Raw genomic sequence first — 18,520 nt, 5'->3', positions numbered from 1 at the left:
TTGTATATTAATATATTCACACATTTTGAAAGAAAGTAAAATACAATATGCCAAAAATATTTTTCTATCTGTTTGTTGACCAAGGTCATGCAGGCTCAGTGTACAAAGACAGAAACTGAGTTCTATCGTGTCAGTCAAAGTGAAATAGTCAAAGGAGAAGGACATACAATGGGAGCGCTGTACTGGCAACTCAATGACATTTGGCAGGCACCTTCATGGGCTTCCTTGGGTAAGTTTTGTGACAGTCTGGCAAAAAGCGCCAGCTGCCAGTCTTGTTTTGTTGTCCTCATCTGGAAGTGTCAGAATAAGAACTACAGCTCTGCTCTGTCTCTTGGACAACTTTACGAACTTTGAACATATTTCTGTCTATCCTTTAGAAATGCTGTCCAGAAAAATGTTTTTTTTGGGATCATCCTAATAGTCTGTGAAAGTGAAAGAGAGTAAAGAACAAAAAAATGTTTTGCAGCTTAAGTTCAGATTTAGCAGCCACCAATCCTTACACTTCTTTTAGCAAGGTTTAGTTTGGAGAAGTTAAGATTTTACATAACTCTTAATTTCTTAAAAATACCTATTTTTGTTGTAAGCAGTATTCATGTTTCTCCCAAGGAAATAATATCCTTGAAGCCAGGCAAAGCTGCCTGTTAGGAAGAAGTGATGGTTAAGATTGAGAACACAATCCCCCTGGGAAGTGAACGTCCAGCTACCATTCCTTTTCTAATGTAGAGGTGGATCCTCCTAAAACTGTGTGTAATTTATCTTCAGGTTTCTCCAGAAAAAAATATTTGCATTTTTTGCAAACTTAATTATTTTAAAATTAGAAAGATCAATTATTTAAAAACTGGAGACTTCTAATAAATTCTGGTTCCAAAAGGGAAAATCTTGATGATATTTATTGTTTCGGCTGTACAGATGCATGTATGCACCCAGCCACTCTGCATGAGAATGGACAGAGAGGGAGGTAATTGGATAAGAGGGCAAGGAGGGGCATCCGGGTATAGTTGTACTTTCTATAATCTCAGCAAATTTGGTTGATTTTGTCTCTCTGCCCCCCATGGTAAAATGATCAAAACTCCTTGCTTGAGTTGGCAACAGTGCACTGTCAAAAAACCAACAGAACTGTGATCCTGTCCTGAGCGGGATGGGATTTACAGTGTAAAGGCTGGGCATCTAGATTGGTTCTGTAGCCAGCTGGGGCAGAAGTGGTTATCTCCAAATGTGATTCATTGTGTCCTTAGCTGTCTAATAACGGATGCATTCTCTTCTCTGTGCTGAATTTGATTTTCATAGAACTTCATATGATACCTCTCACCCAGCATAGCCTCTGAGAAGCTCTTTATAGGAGGTGACTGGCTGGGATTTGGTGTCTAACTTCATGTCAGATGAGGTGAATCACTCTTTGTGACTAAATTATTCTGTTAATATGCTATGGCACACATGGTATCTCTGTATATATTATACATTTTTTTCTTTTTAGAACACAAAAATGGGGTAATCAGACATATAAAGAGATAAGTCACTCAGGCAGTAAGAAATAGGGGAGGAATGAGGAATGTGTGGTATGAGGGAAGGGGCTGTGTTTCATGTTCCATTTTGCCTAGAAGTCATTTTGAAACAGAGAACTGTTCTATGGCAGCTGTATAGGGCTTGGGTAGATTCAATTTTAGGTATTTCTTACATATTCTGGTTTTGAAAATCTTGGTTTAAGCACTTCATGAGGGTGAAGAACAAAGAGTGAAATCGAAAAAGCTTAGAGTGTGAAGCTCTCGATCTGTCCTTAAAAAGCCATTTGGCCTTGCTTGGAAAAAAAAAATAGCACCCCATCCTTCCCCTCTTTCTCTGGAAGATAGTTGTCCCTCTCCATTTTTGGTTATTTATTTATCTATTAATTAGTTCAAGCAAAGTAAGTACAATGACGAAAGAAAACAAAGTAGTGGAAGAAACAGGCTTATTTATTTAAATGTTAAAGCAGTGGTCCAGCTATAATGCTCATTTTTCGTGACTTTCTAGGCTTGGGTTAGCAAGTGCAATATCCCAGTGTTCATTTTTATGATTCTAGCAATGGGTGATGCTCTCAGGCTTTAAGTGCCTCAAGAGAAAAAGGTGCTTAGAAAAATGTCTCTTTGTAAAGGCAGGTGTATTGATAGATGAGGAGATCCTGGAGACCATAAATGTCTTATTAAGTACAGAGCTGACATCACTGTAGAAAATACATCAGATACTTGAATTATTCATATGTTGTTGGAATTGCTTTAGAGAAAAGAAGCTCAGCAGAGATACAGCTGTCCCTTTGTTTTGTTCTATTCCCTCAGTGAAATGAGGAAAAGTTTAATATTCATTTAATTAGGCAGTGTGGTGGAGGGATTTTGAAATGCTAATGGCTGAAATTATGCAAAACTTCAGAGAAATTAGTTTTATTTGCACTTCAAAAACACATTTCTGCATCTTGTGAGATGGCACAGTAGTATCACCAGTGAGTGCTTTTATTTAAATCTCTTACTTCACAGAGAGCTGTGGAGGGACTTACATAATTTCCCCTACAAAGCAGAAATGTTTCCTCATGAAGTGGGGAGGGAAGAAGGTAGCAAATGTTTATCCTTTAATTTTTACCTTTAAGATGTTTGCTTGGGATTGAATGAAAACACAGCACACCAGCCCTGTCATACTGTGTCTACCTTCAGATCAGAGCTAAACAGCTTTTATCACAACTGAGTTTTGACTGTTAGCACTTAGTTGTGGAGCTGGTTGTGCCACGTTGAATGCTTTAGCATCTGTGCAGTATGTTTTGGTGAAGAGTGCTGTGATACACAGGGTAATTTATCTCACTCCAACACAAGTGTAACCTTGAGGTACCCAACTCAGTTGTCACGAGGTTCTCTTGAACAGATAACTGCATTTTATTGCAGGTTCAATATTTAGAGCCCCTGGTGAGCCCTGGTACAGGCTATTATGGAGAATAATTGATTTGAATTCATGAGACTGGGGTGAATAAAGAACTATCAGCACGTTTCTCGGGTTGCATTTGATGGTGTGAAGTGATTAATTTAAAATCTTTTCAGGGAGAACTGTTTGTTTTCACTCCTGCTATCAGTGTAGAAGCTTCAGGGAAGAGTCAGAAAAAAGGGTACTGGGGTCTCATTACAAACCTAATTTTAGTTTTCCGGTCTGAAATTTGATACCACAGAAAGTGCAACCCTGTGTTATTACCAGGAAAAAATTGGGGAACTTGGATTTCTTTAAGAATTTATTTAAATGTGGTGAGAGGAGGAGAAAACTGCCCTAGGGCTGTTTTAAATAACTTCTGACACTTGCCTTTGGGCACACATGACTGTAACGGGAAAGTTTAAGCCCAGAGGTTTCTCACGATAGCTACCTGATCTTCAGATTTCTTGCATCCATTTTTGGGATGGGTGAGGGTATTTATAGGCAACTTGCCTGGTTTTAAATAAAGAAACATGGCTCTGATCTTACAGAAATCAAGACCACAGATGACCTGAAGAAAGTGGGGTTATTTTATTAGCGAGCCTCAGTTTCCTATGCTATCTGAAGTTTTACTTTGACAATTGTATTCTCAAGATCCTGTTGCTGAAAAAGTTTTCTTTGGAAGACACTTCCTGTGTGAAACTGCTACAACAATTGAACTTTGGTTCTTTAGAATGGCTCTAGGTTTTTTGGAAAGGGAAATATCAACCTTAAAAAGCGGATCTGCAGACTAGTGGTGTTTTCAAACATTCCAAAACAATAGCTGTAGTAGTAATAGAATGAGTTTGGAAATGGTACAGTGTGTGATTTCTTTATTTTTGTATGTTGGTTGAGGTTTCTGTTTGTTTTTGTTTCCCTGTGGAAGTGTAATGCCATATTTACTGAGAGTTGTTTCCTCCTCTGTACAGGGTTCTCAAGGATCTCTGTATCTGCTGCAAACCTTTGATAGCAAACCTCTCTTTCCCTCCAGTAACCAGGAGAGTGGGGCTGTGTAATCCAGTGGGAAGTCAAGGCACAGCAGAGATTGAGAGAAGGGTCCATTTAAAGAGAAACAAGATTTTATATTACACCAAGTAACAGAAACTGTCTACATCAATTGCATTATTGATTTACATAAATGGAACAGTTGAAGCCTAGATTTTTTTTTTCCTGTAAATTAAGCTCAGGAAAAAAATTCAAGTCAACAGGCACTGAAAGCACAGCCCATGCTGGATAACTTGTCTGAACTCTGGTGGCCTCTCTGGGGTCTGCAGTGAGCACCATCTATTGCATTAACAATTGAAATTCCTGAGGGTCCTATAGCAGTCCTGAGACCTTCAGAGATTTCAACCCTCCCAGGACCTCCCTACCCATTTCTCATATGAGACCCATTGCTTTTATTTTTTTAGATCAGAGACTGCCCTACAGTTTACTCTGTTTCAGATAATCCATCCCCAGTCCAAACCTCTCAAGTGTAATGGCCCTGAAGAGTAATTTTCTAGTGCTTCCTGTTGGCAGATTTGTTCTTTAAGCCACCAGTGGTTTTGGTTGTGAATTTTCCTTGGAATGCCTGAACATGACTTCATTCTTATCACCAGGGCATCAGGCCCAGCCAGCACAGGCAGGTCCTGCTTGACCAGTCTGATCTTCTATGACAAGGTGACCCGATTGGTGGGTGAGGGAAAGACTGTGGATGTTGTCTGCCTACACTTTAACACCATTTCCCCAGCACTCTCCTGGAGAAGGTGGCTGCTTGTGGTACGGGTGGGTGCACTGTTCACTGCAAAAGCAAACTGGCTGGATGGCTGGGCACAGAGAGTGGTGGTGAATGGAGTGACATCCAGCTGGCAGCCGGTCACTGGTGCGTTCCACGGGGCTCACTGTTGGGGCCAGTCCTGGGTAACACCTTTATCAATGATCTGAACAAGGGGATTGAGTCCACCCTCAGTTTGTAAGTGCCAAGTTGGGTGGCAGTGGTAGGAAGGCTGTGCAGAGGGATCTGGAAAGGCTGGATCAGTGGGCCGAGGCCAGTTGTGTGATGTTCAAGAAGGTGGAGCACCAGGTCCTGCACTTGAGTTACAACCACTCCATGCAGGGCTACAGGCTGGGGGCAGAGTGGCTGGAAAGCTGCCTGGAAGAAAAAGACAGGGGTGGTGGTCAACTTGAGGCTGAACATGAGCCAGCAGAGTGCCCAGGTGGGCAAGGCCAGTGGCATCAGAAGTAGTGTGGCCAGCAGAACCAGGGCAGTGACTGTCTCTCTCTACTTGGCACTGGGGAGGCCACACCTCTAATTCTGTGTTCAGTTCTGGGCCCCTCACTGCAGGAAAGAGGTGCTGAGGAGAGTCCAGAGAAGGCCAGTGGAGCTGGGGAAGAGTCTGGAGCACAAGTCTGATGGGGAGCAGCTGAGGAAGCTGGGGATGTTTAACCTGGAGAAAAGGAAGCTCAGGGGAGATCTTATGGCTTTCTACTACCTAAAAGGAGTCTGTAGCCAGGTGGGGTTCAGACTCTTCTTGGAAGTAACAAGTGACAGGACAAGAGGCAGTGGCCTCAAGTTGTGCCAGGGGAGGTTTAAATTGGATCTTAGGAAGAATTTCTTCACTGAAAGCATTGCCAAGGCTGCCCAGGGAAGTGGTGAAATCACCATCCCTGGAGGTATTTACAAGATGCATAGATGTGACACTTAGGGACATGGTTTAGTGATGCACTTGGCAGGTAAACAGTTGAACTTGATGATCATAGAGGTCTTTTGCAACACAAATGGTTCTGAAGTTCTGTGTACTGAGCAGCACTGATACACTGAGTATGTTCATCCTTTATCAACAGACTGTGTTTTGAAGAAGCTCGACAGCCTCTCCTGAAGTTTTCCTTCAGACTTTTCTCTCTGATTTACTTCAGTGCTGTTAATTTGAATGCCAGTGGTGGTTTTTCTGGCAACAGGCTGATCTCACAGCACAGTTGAATCTTGTCTGGGTTTTCCATGCAGATTTGAGCTTTTCCTGTCTGTTCTTTAAGCCAGCTGGTTGGGAACTTGCTGACAACAAGGTGACATGTAAGGTGCTAACCTGAAGCTAATGCAATTTGTTCTCCACACAGTTCATCTTTGTCTTACATGGGATGCAGGCAGAGCATATTCAGGTCAGCCTGGCACAAACACACCCTTTAAAGACTACATCACTCTGGATGAAATCTTTAATTAGATGTTTGAAAGTGCTGAGAGCTTTGTACAAGCACCAAAACACAGAGGGGTAATGAGTTACAACAAAAGCATATTACTGAAAATATTTTTCAGCATCTGTGGGCTTTAAACTTGTTGTATAAAACAAAATGCCAGAAACAAGAATGAAACCAGTATCTAACTTTTTTTCGTTATGAGATGGTGCAGCTGACTTGCTGCTTCTTTTAGTGCTGTTTCAATGACAGATAATGGTTGAGCAAAGACAGACTGAAAATGTTGACAGTGGGTGCTAGATGGAAAGTTAATAGAGGAAGAAATGGAAGCAGCTTTTCTTTCAAAATGATTATGTGGCACTGTCACATCTGGCAAAATTGCTTTATTTTGGAGAGGACACGATGTTTGATGGCTTTTCCACTGTAATGGCAGATTTCTAAAGTATTAAAAGTAATGAGGTACATCTCATTAAAGAGGCAATGCAAACTGATTGGCATGTGTCTGTCAGCGATAGTAACTCCCATGAACTAAGTGTTGTCTCTGGATCTTGACAAATTCATTTTGCCAGTCTCAGGGTTGCCCTTGAGAACTTGTTTTTTGTCTTTGTTGCTATTGATGTTTCTCTAAGAAAGAAGGGGACTCAAAAAGGGGAAGAGAGTGTTTTGTATAGCACCAAAAGTCAGATTCTGGTGTCTCTTTTTATAGTAGCAGTAGTTTGTGGCCATGCCGTCAATGCCAGTGTGTTTGTCTGGATTCTGGACAATGTCAATGCTCTAGCTGCTTGCTTAATGTGTGATAGGCAGTGTCTGTTTGTCACTTGTGTTTAAGGCTTCATTTAGCTGAATGACAGTGCAGCAATAACATGACCAAGAGGGAGATAATGTAACCTATTGGGGAAGTTCAAAGTAAAGCTTGAAAGAGCATCAAATCTTTTTCAGAGCAGAGCCTTGAGTGGAAGGAAGCAAGACTACCTTCAGTCATTCTTTACACTTGATAAAGATGAAAAAGGGTGGAGGGGGATGTTGTATTGTCATAGCAGGACCAGAAAGCACAGGAAGAGATTGTGTGCCAAGACAATATTGGATTCAGTTTGAATCTTACTTCTTTTTAACCCTTTTCAGAGTATGGTGGTAAGTGGAAACTGCTCCATTATTTTGCCCAGAACTTCTTTGCACCACTGCTGCCTGTGGCCTATGAAGACCAAGGTGTGTTGTACATTTATGGTGTCTCAGATCTTCATGTGGACCAGAAGCTGACTTTGAGGGTAAGTGATATGTCTCACCACTCTTCTGTGCCTCCTGCAAAAATGTGAGAAGCTGAAATGAGCCCATCTTTGTCTAGATAAGCTTCAAGCCATGTTCAAGCACAGTGAAGTGTGACTCAAGTCTTTAATCTTCTTAGGGGCAACAGTATCCTTTATTGTAGTAGTGTGTACTGCTTCACAGGAGAAGGAATTAATTGCTTTGCTATAGCCTGTGGGTATAAGCCTGAAATTAACTATTCTGTTGAAATCTTAAAGGGGTTGATGGTTAAATAGAACAAAATGTGAAAAATGGTACCCCACTACTTACCAAAACTGTTACCTGGGTGTTAGAACTAGCTTAACTGACTGAAGTAGTTGGGGTGAAAGGAATTTTACCATTGCTTACCAGTACTCAAACTATACCACTTTGGGAAAAGGACTGGATTGTTTTCTGAAATATTAATAGAACGTCGAGGTATACTTTATTTGCAAGGTGACTTATGCAATGTCATAATTTTTCAATTGATTGTCTGTTATGTTCTGACAATGCTATAGAAACTGATAGAATTTTTTAGATGGTATTTGGGCTGCTGAGTTGTCTCGTAAACAACAACAGTCTTCCTTTTCAACTTGTTACGTTTTGTTGCTGTTAATCATATGGCAACCATATCCCAAATGAATTTAGGGACTGTTTTGCACTATGAGATGTAACTCCTGAAACTCCTGACACAGAGTGGGTCCCGTATGAAAATTCTGGTAAGGATGGAAAAACAGACCTGAAATAACTAGATATTTTGGAACTAGTAGTATGAGTATGTCAATTCCTAGTTCACTGCTCTGCTTGGTGGACTTCCATGAATTTTTGGATTTATAAGGTTGCTTATATGTAGTAATATGGTACAGAAAGTGGTTGCAGTTTCTGGACAGTCAGTTCTTGGAGCAGGACTGTGCGTATTGAAATTGTTTCTTTCTGGTCTGAGTTATTCTAAGAGATTTATATTCAGATTTTCTGATAACATCAGAGAAGTGTTGGCAATAGGGTAGTTTTGATGAATATTGTATTTAGCACTTCAAGAAAATTTGGAACTTAACTTTTGAAAGGAGTTAAGTTCTATTTCTGACTGCAGATCCTGTTAAGGTAAAACGTAACCAAAAATTTATGAAATAAATAGAATGTTGTAATTCTTATTATGTGCTTATCTTCCAATTTATGCCTTTTTTAAAGGTATGTTCTTAATGCCTGCATGGTGTCTGGGAATGTATTTTGCTGTATTAATGTAACTTCCATAATCCCTTTTAAGATGATGCAGCTTTCTTCTGTTAAAAGGTGATTATGCAGAAACTCTGACTTACCTGGTTGGGTTACATCAGATAACACTGAGCAATCTTAAGAAAATCCTTTGCTTGACTTTTTTTAATCAAGGAGAGGAGGAAAGAGTCAACAAATTAGTCACTCACTAATTCCATATCCCAGCACTCCCTTGGCAGGAACTGGCAATCCCCTCCTCTTGAGTAGCCTGGAGAAAACAAAAAGTCTTGCAGATCAAGAACAACAGCAGCTCCAGACTGTTTGAAATGGACTTACTGTTTTTAGAATGAACTACTTATTATGATGCCATATTTATTGTTTAAATCCTTATGGAATTTCTTGATAGGTGAAATCAGCTGGCGCTGTCAGGAAAAACATCTGTTGCAATGAACAATCTGAAACCCAGGATGCTGCATTGTTTTCAAGATGTAGCTTTTCTTCTAAGCATTGTGCTCTCTCAATGTGCTTGATAGGTCGTTGTGCATGCCTGGAGTTCTTTGGAACCAGTATGCAGCCTTGCCAAAGAAGGTGTGACTGTTAAAGCACAGAGTGCTGTCCCCATCTACAAGGAGTCCATAAGTGACATTCTGGAAAGATGCAGAAATTGTACCAGGAAAAGCTGTGTTATTACTTTCTGTCTTGTGGGAAAAGAGGGCCTCTGGAGTCCTACAAACCATTTCTTCCTGTCATCACTAAAGGATGCTGTAGGATTAGAGAAGACCCAGCTTAGTGTAAGCATCAATCATGCTAAATTACTGTATTTGTTTTTGCTAATCTTACTGTTTTGAGTGGTTCGCCTGCTATGCAGGCTCTGATTCCACTGAGTGTTCTTTGTCCTTAGTTGTTGCTACTCTAGCTCCCATGTTGAGTTCAAAATCAATTTTTTCCCTGTCTTACTATATGAATATCTAAATAAGACTGGTTTTTTGTTTATTTGTTTGTCTTCATGTATGTTTTTTGCCTTTCAAATAATGAAGTCTCATCTTTTATACTGTCTTTCACCTGATTGCTGCAGCATTGCTCTTTTCCTTTTTTTTATCCCTAGATAGCAAAAAGTATGATGACAAATGTTTTGGCTTGCAGAGTAATGGAAATATTGGGTGATCCTAGTTCAGTTGAGTATAGGGTGCATTATATTTCCTCTGTTTCCTTTTGAAGTGCTAGTATTTCTTCTGGAAGTGCTCAGGCTCTCAGATCAGTGTACCATTGCTAACATGCAATATTCCATGCTTCTTTCCTCCTCTTTCAAATCCTCCAGAAAGGGTTCTGATTTGCTAAGTAGTGATTATTTCTTAATAGCTGGTAAGTGTGTCAGTCTTCTGAACAGGCACAAAAATCATGAGTGTTGTGTAACATTTTGTTGATTTGCTGCTTTTCCCTGGCTTTCTTCTGCTCCTTACAAGCTTGCTGTACATAGAGGGAGCACGCTTGTCATCTGTGTGTGCATATGCACATTTCATTAAGCTTCACTTCTCAGCATGTACATCTTACTGCAAAATTCTTAACCATCAAATTGGCAAGATAGGGGCTTGTGCGTTCTCACATTTGGCTTTCAAACTGCAGCTTTGCTCTTTGGGGCTAAACTAAACAAGGGGAAAATAGAGGTCTATAATCTCTTTGAAACTGGACTGGCAAAATTGCTTTACATAAAGAAAACGGGCCAGATTTCTCCCTCTTATCTCTTTCATGGCAGCACAGTCTGCCTCCTGTGTATACAAAGTTAAAAAACAGCCTGTTTTATTTTTTTTTCATCTGGTGCCACAATCTGGAGTCTGAGTCATGCTAGTTGTTTGTTTGGTTTTTGGGTTTTTTTTTTTGGTAAGTGACATCATCAATAATAAAAGTTCTGTGACTATAGCATCGTTGGGAAATTTCACTCCTTTATCCCATAGCTGTGTTGTCTTTGCAATTCTAGCTGATGACAGCTAGCAAGGATAAATGCAAAGTGGTCATTTTAAGAAAGTATGCAGCTATGATTAAAAAAATTACTCTGTTTTGCAAGAAGCTGGTGCTTCTATACATAGTTACTAATAAACTCACTAGACTTTCAAATACACTGCTAATCCAAGAGCTACTGTTTATGTGTGTGTGTGTGGCTCAGAAGATTTGGGAAGGGCTCTCCCCACGTGGGTGTGCCCTTCCAGCCTGCGCAGTGGATTTTTAGGTGAGGCTCAGCGTGCGCAGAACTGGCCCCACCGTTTCAGTCCTGAGGCTCATCTGCCACGGCCGAGCGAGCTTGGACAGTGCCAGTGAAGTCCTCAGGACTAGAACCTACAGCACCCGGCATTTCCCAGGAGTCTCCCATCCAAGTACTAATCCGGGGCTGACCCTACTAAGCTTCCGAGACTGGATGTCAGGGAGGCATTTAACTGCCTGTTTATAGTGTTACTTTAAAAAGCATGAAGACAGTGCTTCTTCAGAAAACACAAAATGTAAAGAATGTGTGCTTTTTTTAAAAAATGAAAATTGTTCCTTTTCATGTAACTGGAATGTGACATCTGCACTGAATATAATATAGTTAATTGGTATTGGAAAATTATGTAGTGTAGTATTTCTGTATGGTGAACAGAGAGTGCTGCATGAAAATGCATCTTGATTGAGATTTTAAGTCTCTCTGAGATTAACTACTGGTAGAACTTGATATAAAACATTATACTTTGTCCTGATATTTTACAACTTTTTTTTTAGTATATTTTACTAAATAGTAAAAGGGCTTCACTGCTGTGTTCTGTTGAGATGAGATGACCTCCCGTGTTACCATGTTTTTTTACTATCCTTTGCTTCTGTGTATTTCTTTTATGAATGTAATTGGAATGGCAGACTCATTGGTAGGTTGAATGAAGCGTTAAGAGAGGAAAAATTTCCTTTACTGCAGTAAGCACAGGATACCAGTAGTATGTACAAGTCAGATTACCATTTCTTCAGTTATTTTCATAAAAAGGTGGTAGAGTGATAACACTTTGGCATTTTTCCACCATCTGTAGTATTCTGTAGGAAGGTTATAGTAACTTTTGCAATTTTTGCATGATTCTTGCACATGAATCCTGTTGGTTTCCAGAAAAGAATAGTAACTTTGAGCAAATGTGATTGCTCAGTATGTTTTACAGACAAGCAGGGCTTTTTCCAGTTTGGGTGTAACTGGAGTCTTCTTTAACATACACATTTTCATTATTTATTTATTTATGTGTTTATTATTTCTCTTTCAGGCCTCTGTGTCCCAACAAGATGATATTTACATATTTGTTCTTCAGACCACTGCAATTGCTCCTTTCGTTTCTCTGGATGTAGGGAGTATAAAAGGCAGATTTAGTGATAATGGTTTCCTCATGACTGAAAAGAAGAAAGTGGTTGTGTTTTATCCTTGGGAGTCTACCAGTGTTGAAGAACTAGAAAAATCTCTAACCTTGACCACCCTGCTGGACATTGTCTGAGAATATTTCATTTCCTTCTGGATAAAGAGTAAAACAGGAGGAGAAAAAAATTAGAAGAGTTTGACTGACGTTGAAGTGGCATACAGTTTGAGCTGACTGGATAACTTGCTGTCTGTTCCTGTCATTTGTGAATTTTAACTGTTGGTTCAATGTAAAGATACCAACAGCAAAGCTTACATGCAATATATGTGGTGCTTTGAAAGTACATCCATAGTTTTTCTAGTTTCACTATGCTGTATGTGGATATTCATTTGACGGTAACAGCAAGGTACGCTGGGGAGTAGGGGGAAGGGCAGGAAATGAAGCTGGGACCACCTCCACAAATATGCCTCCACTTCAGGCTGTTTGATATATCTACTCCCAGATCAGAAGAGCACTAGTCCTACTCTTTCAGATCTGTGGCTGTCACTCCATTAGGTGTTCTGCCTGCCTCCTGCATGGCATGAAACCTGGGCTGATCTGTTCCCCCCTCTGAAAGAGGAATTCCATATAAGACTTGTTTTCTGCTCTCTTTTCATGCAAAATGAGAAACAGCTTTTAGGATCTCTGCATCTAGCTTTGACTATTTCCAGAGAGCAGCAGGTGCAGTCACAAACCTTTTGCTGCTGTGTGGGATCCCACATAATGGAGCATGTGAGAAGAGGAGCAGGGAGAAGAGTTAGCCAAAGGTGCCAAGAGAAAGGAGGCAGTGCAGAGAAGAAATGGTCATGTAAGAGGACCACAGAGTTACAAGTAGCTGCTTTTTCTCTAGTAAATGCAGAGTGCAGGGGCTGCTCTTCTCACTCTGGCTGTACAGCAGTGTCCTTCTGTTACCTCCTGGCATTCCTCATGAGTGACCCTGAGCTCCACACTCTTTCCAACAAAGAAAAATCTCAGCATTTTATTTCCACTGTGCATGCGTTCTCCATAGAAGACGCTCTTGACTTATTATTAGTTCTGGTTGTATGTTGAACTCAGTCTATGCAAAGTAATGGTGGTTCACCTTTTATTCTGTTTCCAGCTAAGTTGTTTTTAAAATGTTTAGGTTTCTCATAGAAATGTCATCTCACTTCAGCATTTGATACAAAGAAAATAAGCTTGCTTCAGTGTGGGAGACTGCTGTAGCCTGTGGAGCTGAAAGCCTGAGGGTTTGGCTGTCAGGAAATCCAGGCAACCGACCTGCTCTGTGGGCAGGTTACTAAACAGTGGGCTTTCTGTCAGATGGCTGGGATCTTGTTGGGGTTCCACAGGAATCCCCTCTCAGTCCAAGCAAGTATTAATTTTCTTGCAAAGCAGAATCAGCACCACAACAGGTGGTGTTTGAACAAGCTCTACCAGTGATGTCCATCTGTGCTGTAAAAGCACCATGTGGGTGATACTTGCTGGTGGTGTGGGGGGTCTTGAGCATGTGTGGGTAAAGTGGCTGTTCCACTGGACACTTAGAGACCTTGGACTGGGGGTTTTCTTACAGTGATCACAGTTTAAATGGGCAGAAAGATGACTGTATTGACTGATCCGTGGTGATCTCTGATGCTTTTGAATTGAGTGTTACAAAAAACTGACATAGTCCTGAGCAAGAGAAAGAACTTAAAGATGAAAGGGAAATGTTAAATGGAAGTTGCTTACAAATTCTTTATTAGGTTACCAAAACAACTAACTGCAGTTGCAGAGGAGGTTTCTTCAGATTCAAAACTTGTCCTAGCTAGAAGAGAACATGAAAACAATCAAAATATGGATGTGTATATGCCCATGGTTATAGGTTGTGTAAAATAAATAGGGAAAATGACGGTCACGAGTAAATCTTAACAGTTAGAAAATGCAGGCATTGATAAAGGAAATTAAGTTATCTGAAAGGCATCCTCTGCCAACAATACAAGAAAATTTCTTCAGTTTTGTCGGTGTCCTGTGATCAAAATGGAATCAAAGCAGCAGTGGAGTCAATATAAGGTAAGGATGAAAAAATGTGAAGAAAATATGGTTAATAAAGACTGCTGAAATGTACTGGGAAAGGGCAGGTTTTGTTGATATCTTTCTCTTACGTTGATGAAGAAATGTGTCTTCCAGCAACATCTAGATAGAATCGGCACTTTATAGTGTTAAATAAGTAAAACCTTGATAGAGTAATTTGTTTAAAGACAATCAAGAGGACTATCTGGAGATAAGTGATATTTGTTCTTAGTGTATCTCAGCATATGAGTGAAGTTTGAGATATGTAGGAAAGAGGTTTTGGATTGCTAGAAGCTACAAACCATGAATTTTGATAACTATGACCTCGCTTAGCCTGTCACAAATTTTAGGCAAAATCGTAAAAGAAATTTTGTGGTACATGGTTAGTAAGTGATGAAGTGGCTATGCAACTAACTTCTACCAGGACAGTAGACAGAAGGTAATGGGGAGGTTCACTTCCATTATTGTCCTGATATGTCCTTTTGGTTTCCTGGTGCTGAAGTAGGTTTGTATAGAAGCTGTTCTCTCCCCCGTGCAGCAGTGGCTGTAACATGTGCTTTGGTTAACCATTTCCCCTTGGTACTTTCACAGTTACATACTGTGCTGTATACTTGGTCGCATTGTTTTTCTGTTGTCTCAGATCAGGGCAGAGATAGGAATGCAGAAGAAGAGATCTTCAGGGTACCCAGCACCTGTATCAGTGTATCCATCTGTAGCCCCCTGAGTGTTGTTGCAGCTCGGGGGCAGCACCTGTATGGCCAGTTCTGTCTGATGGACGGGTTTTCAGCAGCAGGAGTGTTAGGAGGAGCACATGGTGATTGTCATGGTGCTTGTCCTCACTGCCATTAAATTATTGGTGGCAGCAGTAGAGGGGACTGGTCTCATCAGTGTTCTTTCAGAGTGCAGCCTTGCAATGTTTTGTTCAAGGATCAGTGAGTTTACTTGTGCTGATGGCCTTTGTTTGCTCTCAGGCCCCCTCTGGGCTGTTCTCTGCTGATGGCAAGAGTAGCAGCCAGAGTACCCCTCAGCCATGACAAATGCTCTTCCAGAGCAGAACTTGAGAGCAGGTTTGGGAGGAATCCTGAATGGCTTTGGCTGATTTGTTGTTCTAAAACTGCTCTCTGCCAGAGATTTGGCTCTGAACCCATTCAGGACTTGCAGAGACCATTCTGAGCTTTAGGGGGCACCTCTATATTGGTACTTTCTGCCACACAAGGAAGACTTAACTTTACTCCAGTTTACTGGAGTGTGTCCTTGGAAGCTTTTTCAAGTTCTGCATCTTCTCCAGGAAAAGAGCTTGCAAATATATCTAAAAGTTCCGCTCTAAGAAAGTGTTCATAGTTTTCCATAGTTTTCATCATTACCTATTGTTTGCATACCTTGAGGCCTGGGCAGTTTTTCTGGCTTATAGGAATATCTCTCTTCGGTACTTTTACTTCTATTAGTCCCCTTTTGGTTTTGCAGATGTGCAACAGAGAGCACTTCAGGCTCTGGTAGCAGTGTCAGGAACAAAGAAACAGGCCACTGAGTTTCTTAGGACAGGACAGTTGGGTTTTGTAGCCTACAAGCCAGCCTTTGTGTTGTCAGAATCACAGTTTTCTTTCTTACCCTCTGAGTGGTAAATTGAGTCATCCAGGAACTTGTGGTTAGAATGTTTAAGGACATGTTCCAGTCAAATAATTTGGTTAACATAACTCTTCTTTCCAGTCAGATGCTACACGACAGTGAAACTAAAGTCCCACTTTAGTTTAATTAGGGTAGAAAACCAAAGCTTGGATGAAAAAAGGGCATCTTTCTGTAGAAAGTAGAGTCAGTTGGTAGACACCTGTAAATATCTGGTTTGATTTTCATTATGTATGATAGCCCAAATAAAAGGTGTTTCTGGTCTGGGCCACCACAGCATGAAGGGAAACAACACCCTGAGGTATCAGGAGGAGGGTGGTGAGCATGGCTGCTTGCCAGGATCTGTTCTTGGTGGTCTGCATGAGGTTTCTTGATGGGCTCTGTGAGTTCAGAGTGGTTCAGGATTGCTCTTTCTTTGCATAGATTTTTTACTTTGTGGCAGTCTAGGGACCTGGTTGGCTCTGAGGGGGAATGGCTGTGGTAGCAAGGATACTACTCTTATTGGAACCACTGGATTGAGCTAGGTTTTGTGATCTGGTGGGGAGCTGGGTAATCCAGAACAGAGCTCCAAGACAGTATAGTCTGTTGAACTGGTGACCTACTGGGGAAGCAGCTGTTGTCAGATGCAGGAGCTGAAAGTTTCAATCCACTTTCGTGGTGGTGAAACCCCAAAACATTAAATACCAGCCTCTGATACCTCTTTGCAAATATTGCAATTGCCAGGCATTGCAGCTTCTCTCTTGTCATGTTGTAGCAGTCCTCCTTTACCTGTTTTAAGTAAACTAAATAGTCATACTTGGGCATGCTGACCCTGTGATTCTGTCTGACCAACAGGGAATATACCAGGATTTAAGCTTTGGCCCATTGCCCCAACAGCTGTAAATGAGTGATGATGTGAGCCAGCCCTCAGGTGGTCTCCTATGAAAGAAAGAGGGGAAAGCTTCATGTCTTCTTGTTCCATGGCAGAGGTAGGACAATAGGAAGCCATGGTTGGGTTGCCCAGTGTGGTGGGCATCCAAGGACAGCACATGAAGAAGCAGGCCCAGTGTTTAGAACATTGACATGTTTTGTGTATCTAGTCATCTGCTACCCATCTGGAAGTGCTCTGGCTACAGATTTTGGTTTGTACTGTAGCCAAATAGACTTTCTTCTCTAGGATGCTAAAGACAAGAAGATACTGAGGTGACTGCACATCTGAAGGAGAGGTGAGGCAATCAATAGTCATGTTCCTTTCTTTGTGGCAGACAGTGTTCTATTGGCTGTCCCAGAGGGCGATGCTGCTCTCTGTGTGTCTGTGTGTGCTGACTCAGCAGAATGTTGGCCAGGGCCACAGCAGGCCACAGGTCAACAGGTGTTGTCTGTCACAAGTGTTTTTTTTTCCCTTGCAGTATGTAATGAAGGCCACTGGTCTGCCAGAGCTTCTCTGTATTGTGAATAAAGCAGGGATGAATGGATGGCTGAAAAATTGCTATAGCATTTAAATGAGGCCCTGGGGAAACCTCCGTAGGCTTTGAATAGTAACAGACATTGTACAGCCTGCCTCTAAATGGGGCATCTCGCTGCTTCATAATGCTCAGCACAGAAAATCGAGTCCTTGGTAATTGTGTTGCCTTTTGCCTGTAGCCACAGGAATCTTTTGAAGCCAGCAGAAGTTTGGACTGTGCCTTCAGCAGTTACTTTAGAACTGCTCTATTGCAAGAGGTGATCGTCCGGAAGAGCCAAAAGCTGTGGATGGTGGGTGAGTATTGACTTGACCATTGCAGTCTGAGCTAACAAATGGGCACTACCATTCCTCTCACTTACCTAGAGGGAGCAAGGAGAGTGGCTTTTTTTTCTTAAATGTAGGAAGAAAGCATTTTACTTGCCCAGACAAGGGAGAAAAGACACTTCATGTACCACCACATATAGGTAAGATTCCTGCAGTCCACAGAATTTCAGAATGCTTCCTAGAACTTTGCACTACCACACTCATTTCCAAGTTTGCAAATACATCCAAAGATGATGCCAAGAAACTTGGAGCTTTGGCAGCCAATCTAAAATCCAGGGCAGTTTAACTTTCTGAATAACCCATTTTACATCAAACGGAGAGAAGATCTGTAGTGATCTGTTGTCACAACTTCTGCTGCATTCTGCAAGTTTCTGTTGTTTATTACTGCAGTACAATAGCAAAGTAATGGAGCAAGCTTTGTTCCACTGCAGATGCAGATCAAGTCTAGAATTATTTCAGATTTTGATCCTCACTGTAATTAATTTAAAATCTAATACTAAACTGGACTGAGAATGCCCAAAGTTTACCTTCCAGGGGATAAAAAGCTTCATTACATAACCTTTCTTACCATTATTTCAAGTGTTTCAGATAAATCTGTGCAGTTACTGTCAGAGGAAGCCTGATGAGCACTCAGAAGAACAAACCCATGAAATCACCTTCTAAGGATCAATGTGTGGTTGTTGGTTAATGATATGTGCTCATATCTCCGACCTCACTGCTTTCATTGCTAATGGAAATAGGCACCAGGCTTTTTGCAGTGTGGTGCAGTGCACTGGAAGAGCCCAGTGTGGCATAGGCCTAGTCAGAACTGTTCATCCAGCCACAGTGCAGAGACACCGTTAAGTTTGACATGTTGGGTAGGTTTTATTGAAACTTCTAATGAAAAAAAATTATTCTAGAAACTCCTTTCTTGCTGTTTCTGCACATATCTTAAAAAAACCCGAAACTTACTTCTAAGAACTAAGTGAATAATTGCCTGCTCAGTTTTGTTTCCTCGGGTTAATATGGAATAGAATGGGAATGACACCCCGTGCTACAATGTGTAGCGTGGTCCACGTTAACTTGCTGCGTGGAATGAAAATCTTAAGCCTGA

At 41.1% G+C, this 18,520-nt stretch overlaps 1 protein-coding gene across 6 annotated transcripts in view; it reads left to right on the top strand.

Moving 5' to 3' along the window:
- The window catches only part of MANBA (mannosidase beta), a 58,178-nt gene that overhangs the window by 33,596 nt on the left and 6,062 nt on the right, over window positions 1-18,520 (top strand). For 3 of the 6 annotated variants that reach the window (XM_071555935.1, XM_071555932.1, XM_071555931.1), the window contains exons 14-18: window positions 85-229; window positions 7,249-7,391; window positions 9,153-9,410; window positions 11,886-16,864; window positions 17,283-17,397. In XM_071555935.1, the coding sequence (XP_071412036.1) occupies window positions 85-229; window positions 7,249-7,391; window positions 9,153-9,410; window positions 11,886-12,110 (771 nt within the window). In that variant the 3' untranslated portion in view covers window positions 12,111-16,864; window positions 17,283-17,397. The remainder of the gene's footprint in view (window positions 1-84; window positions 230-7,248; window positions 7,392-9,152; window positions 9,411-11,885; window positions 16,865-17,282; window positions 17,398-18,520) is intronic. The other 3 variants (XM_071555934.1, XM_071555930.1, XM_071555933.1) reach the window with 3 other exon arrangements.

Source organism: Pithys albifrons, chromosome 5 (assembly GCF_047495875.1).
Source record: "Pithys albifrons albifrons isolate INPA30051 chromosome 5, PitAlb_v1, whole genome shotgun sequence".
Classification (NCBI taxonomy): Eukaryota; Metazoa; Chordata; class Aves; order Passeriformes; family Thamnophilidae; genus Pithys; species Pithys albifrons.
This window is presented reverse-complemented; position numbering and strand designations above follow the sequence as displayed.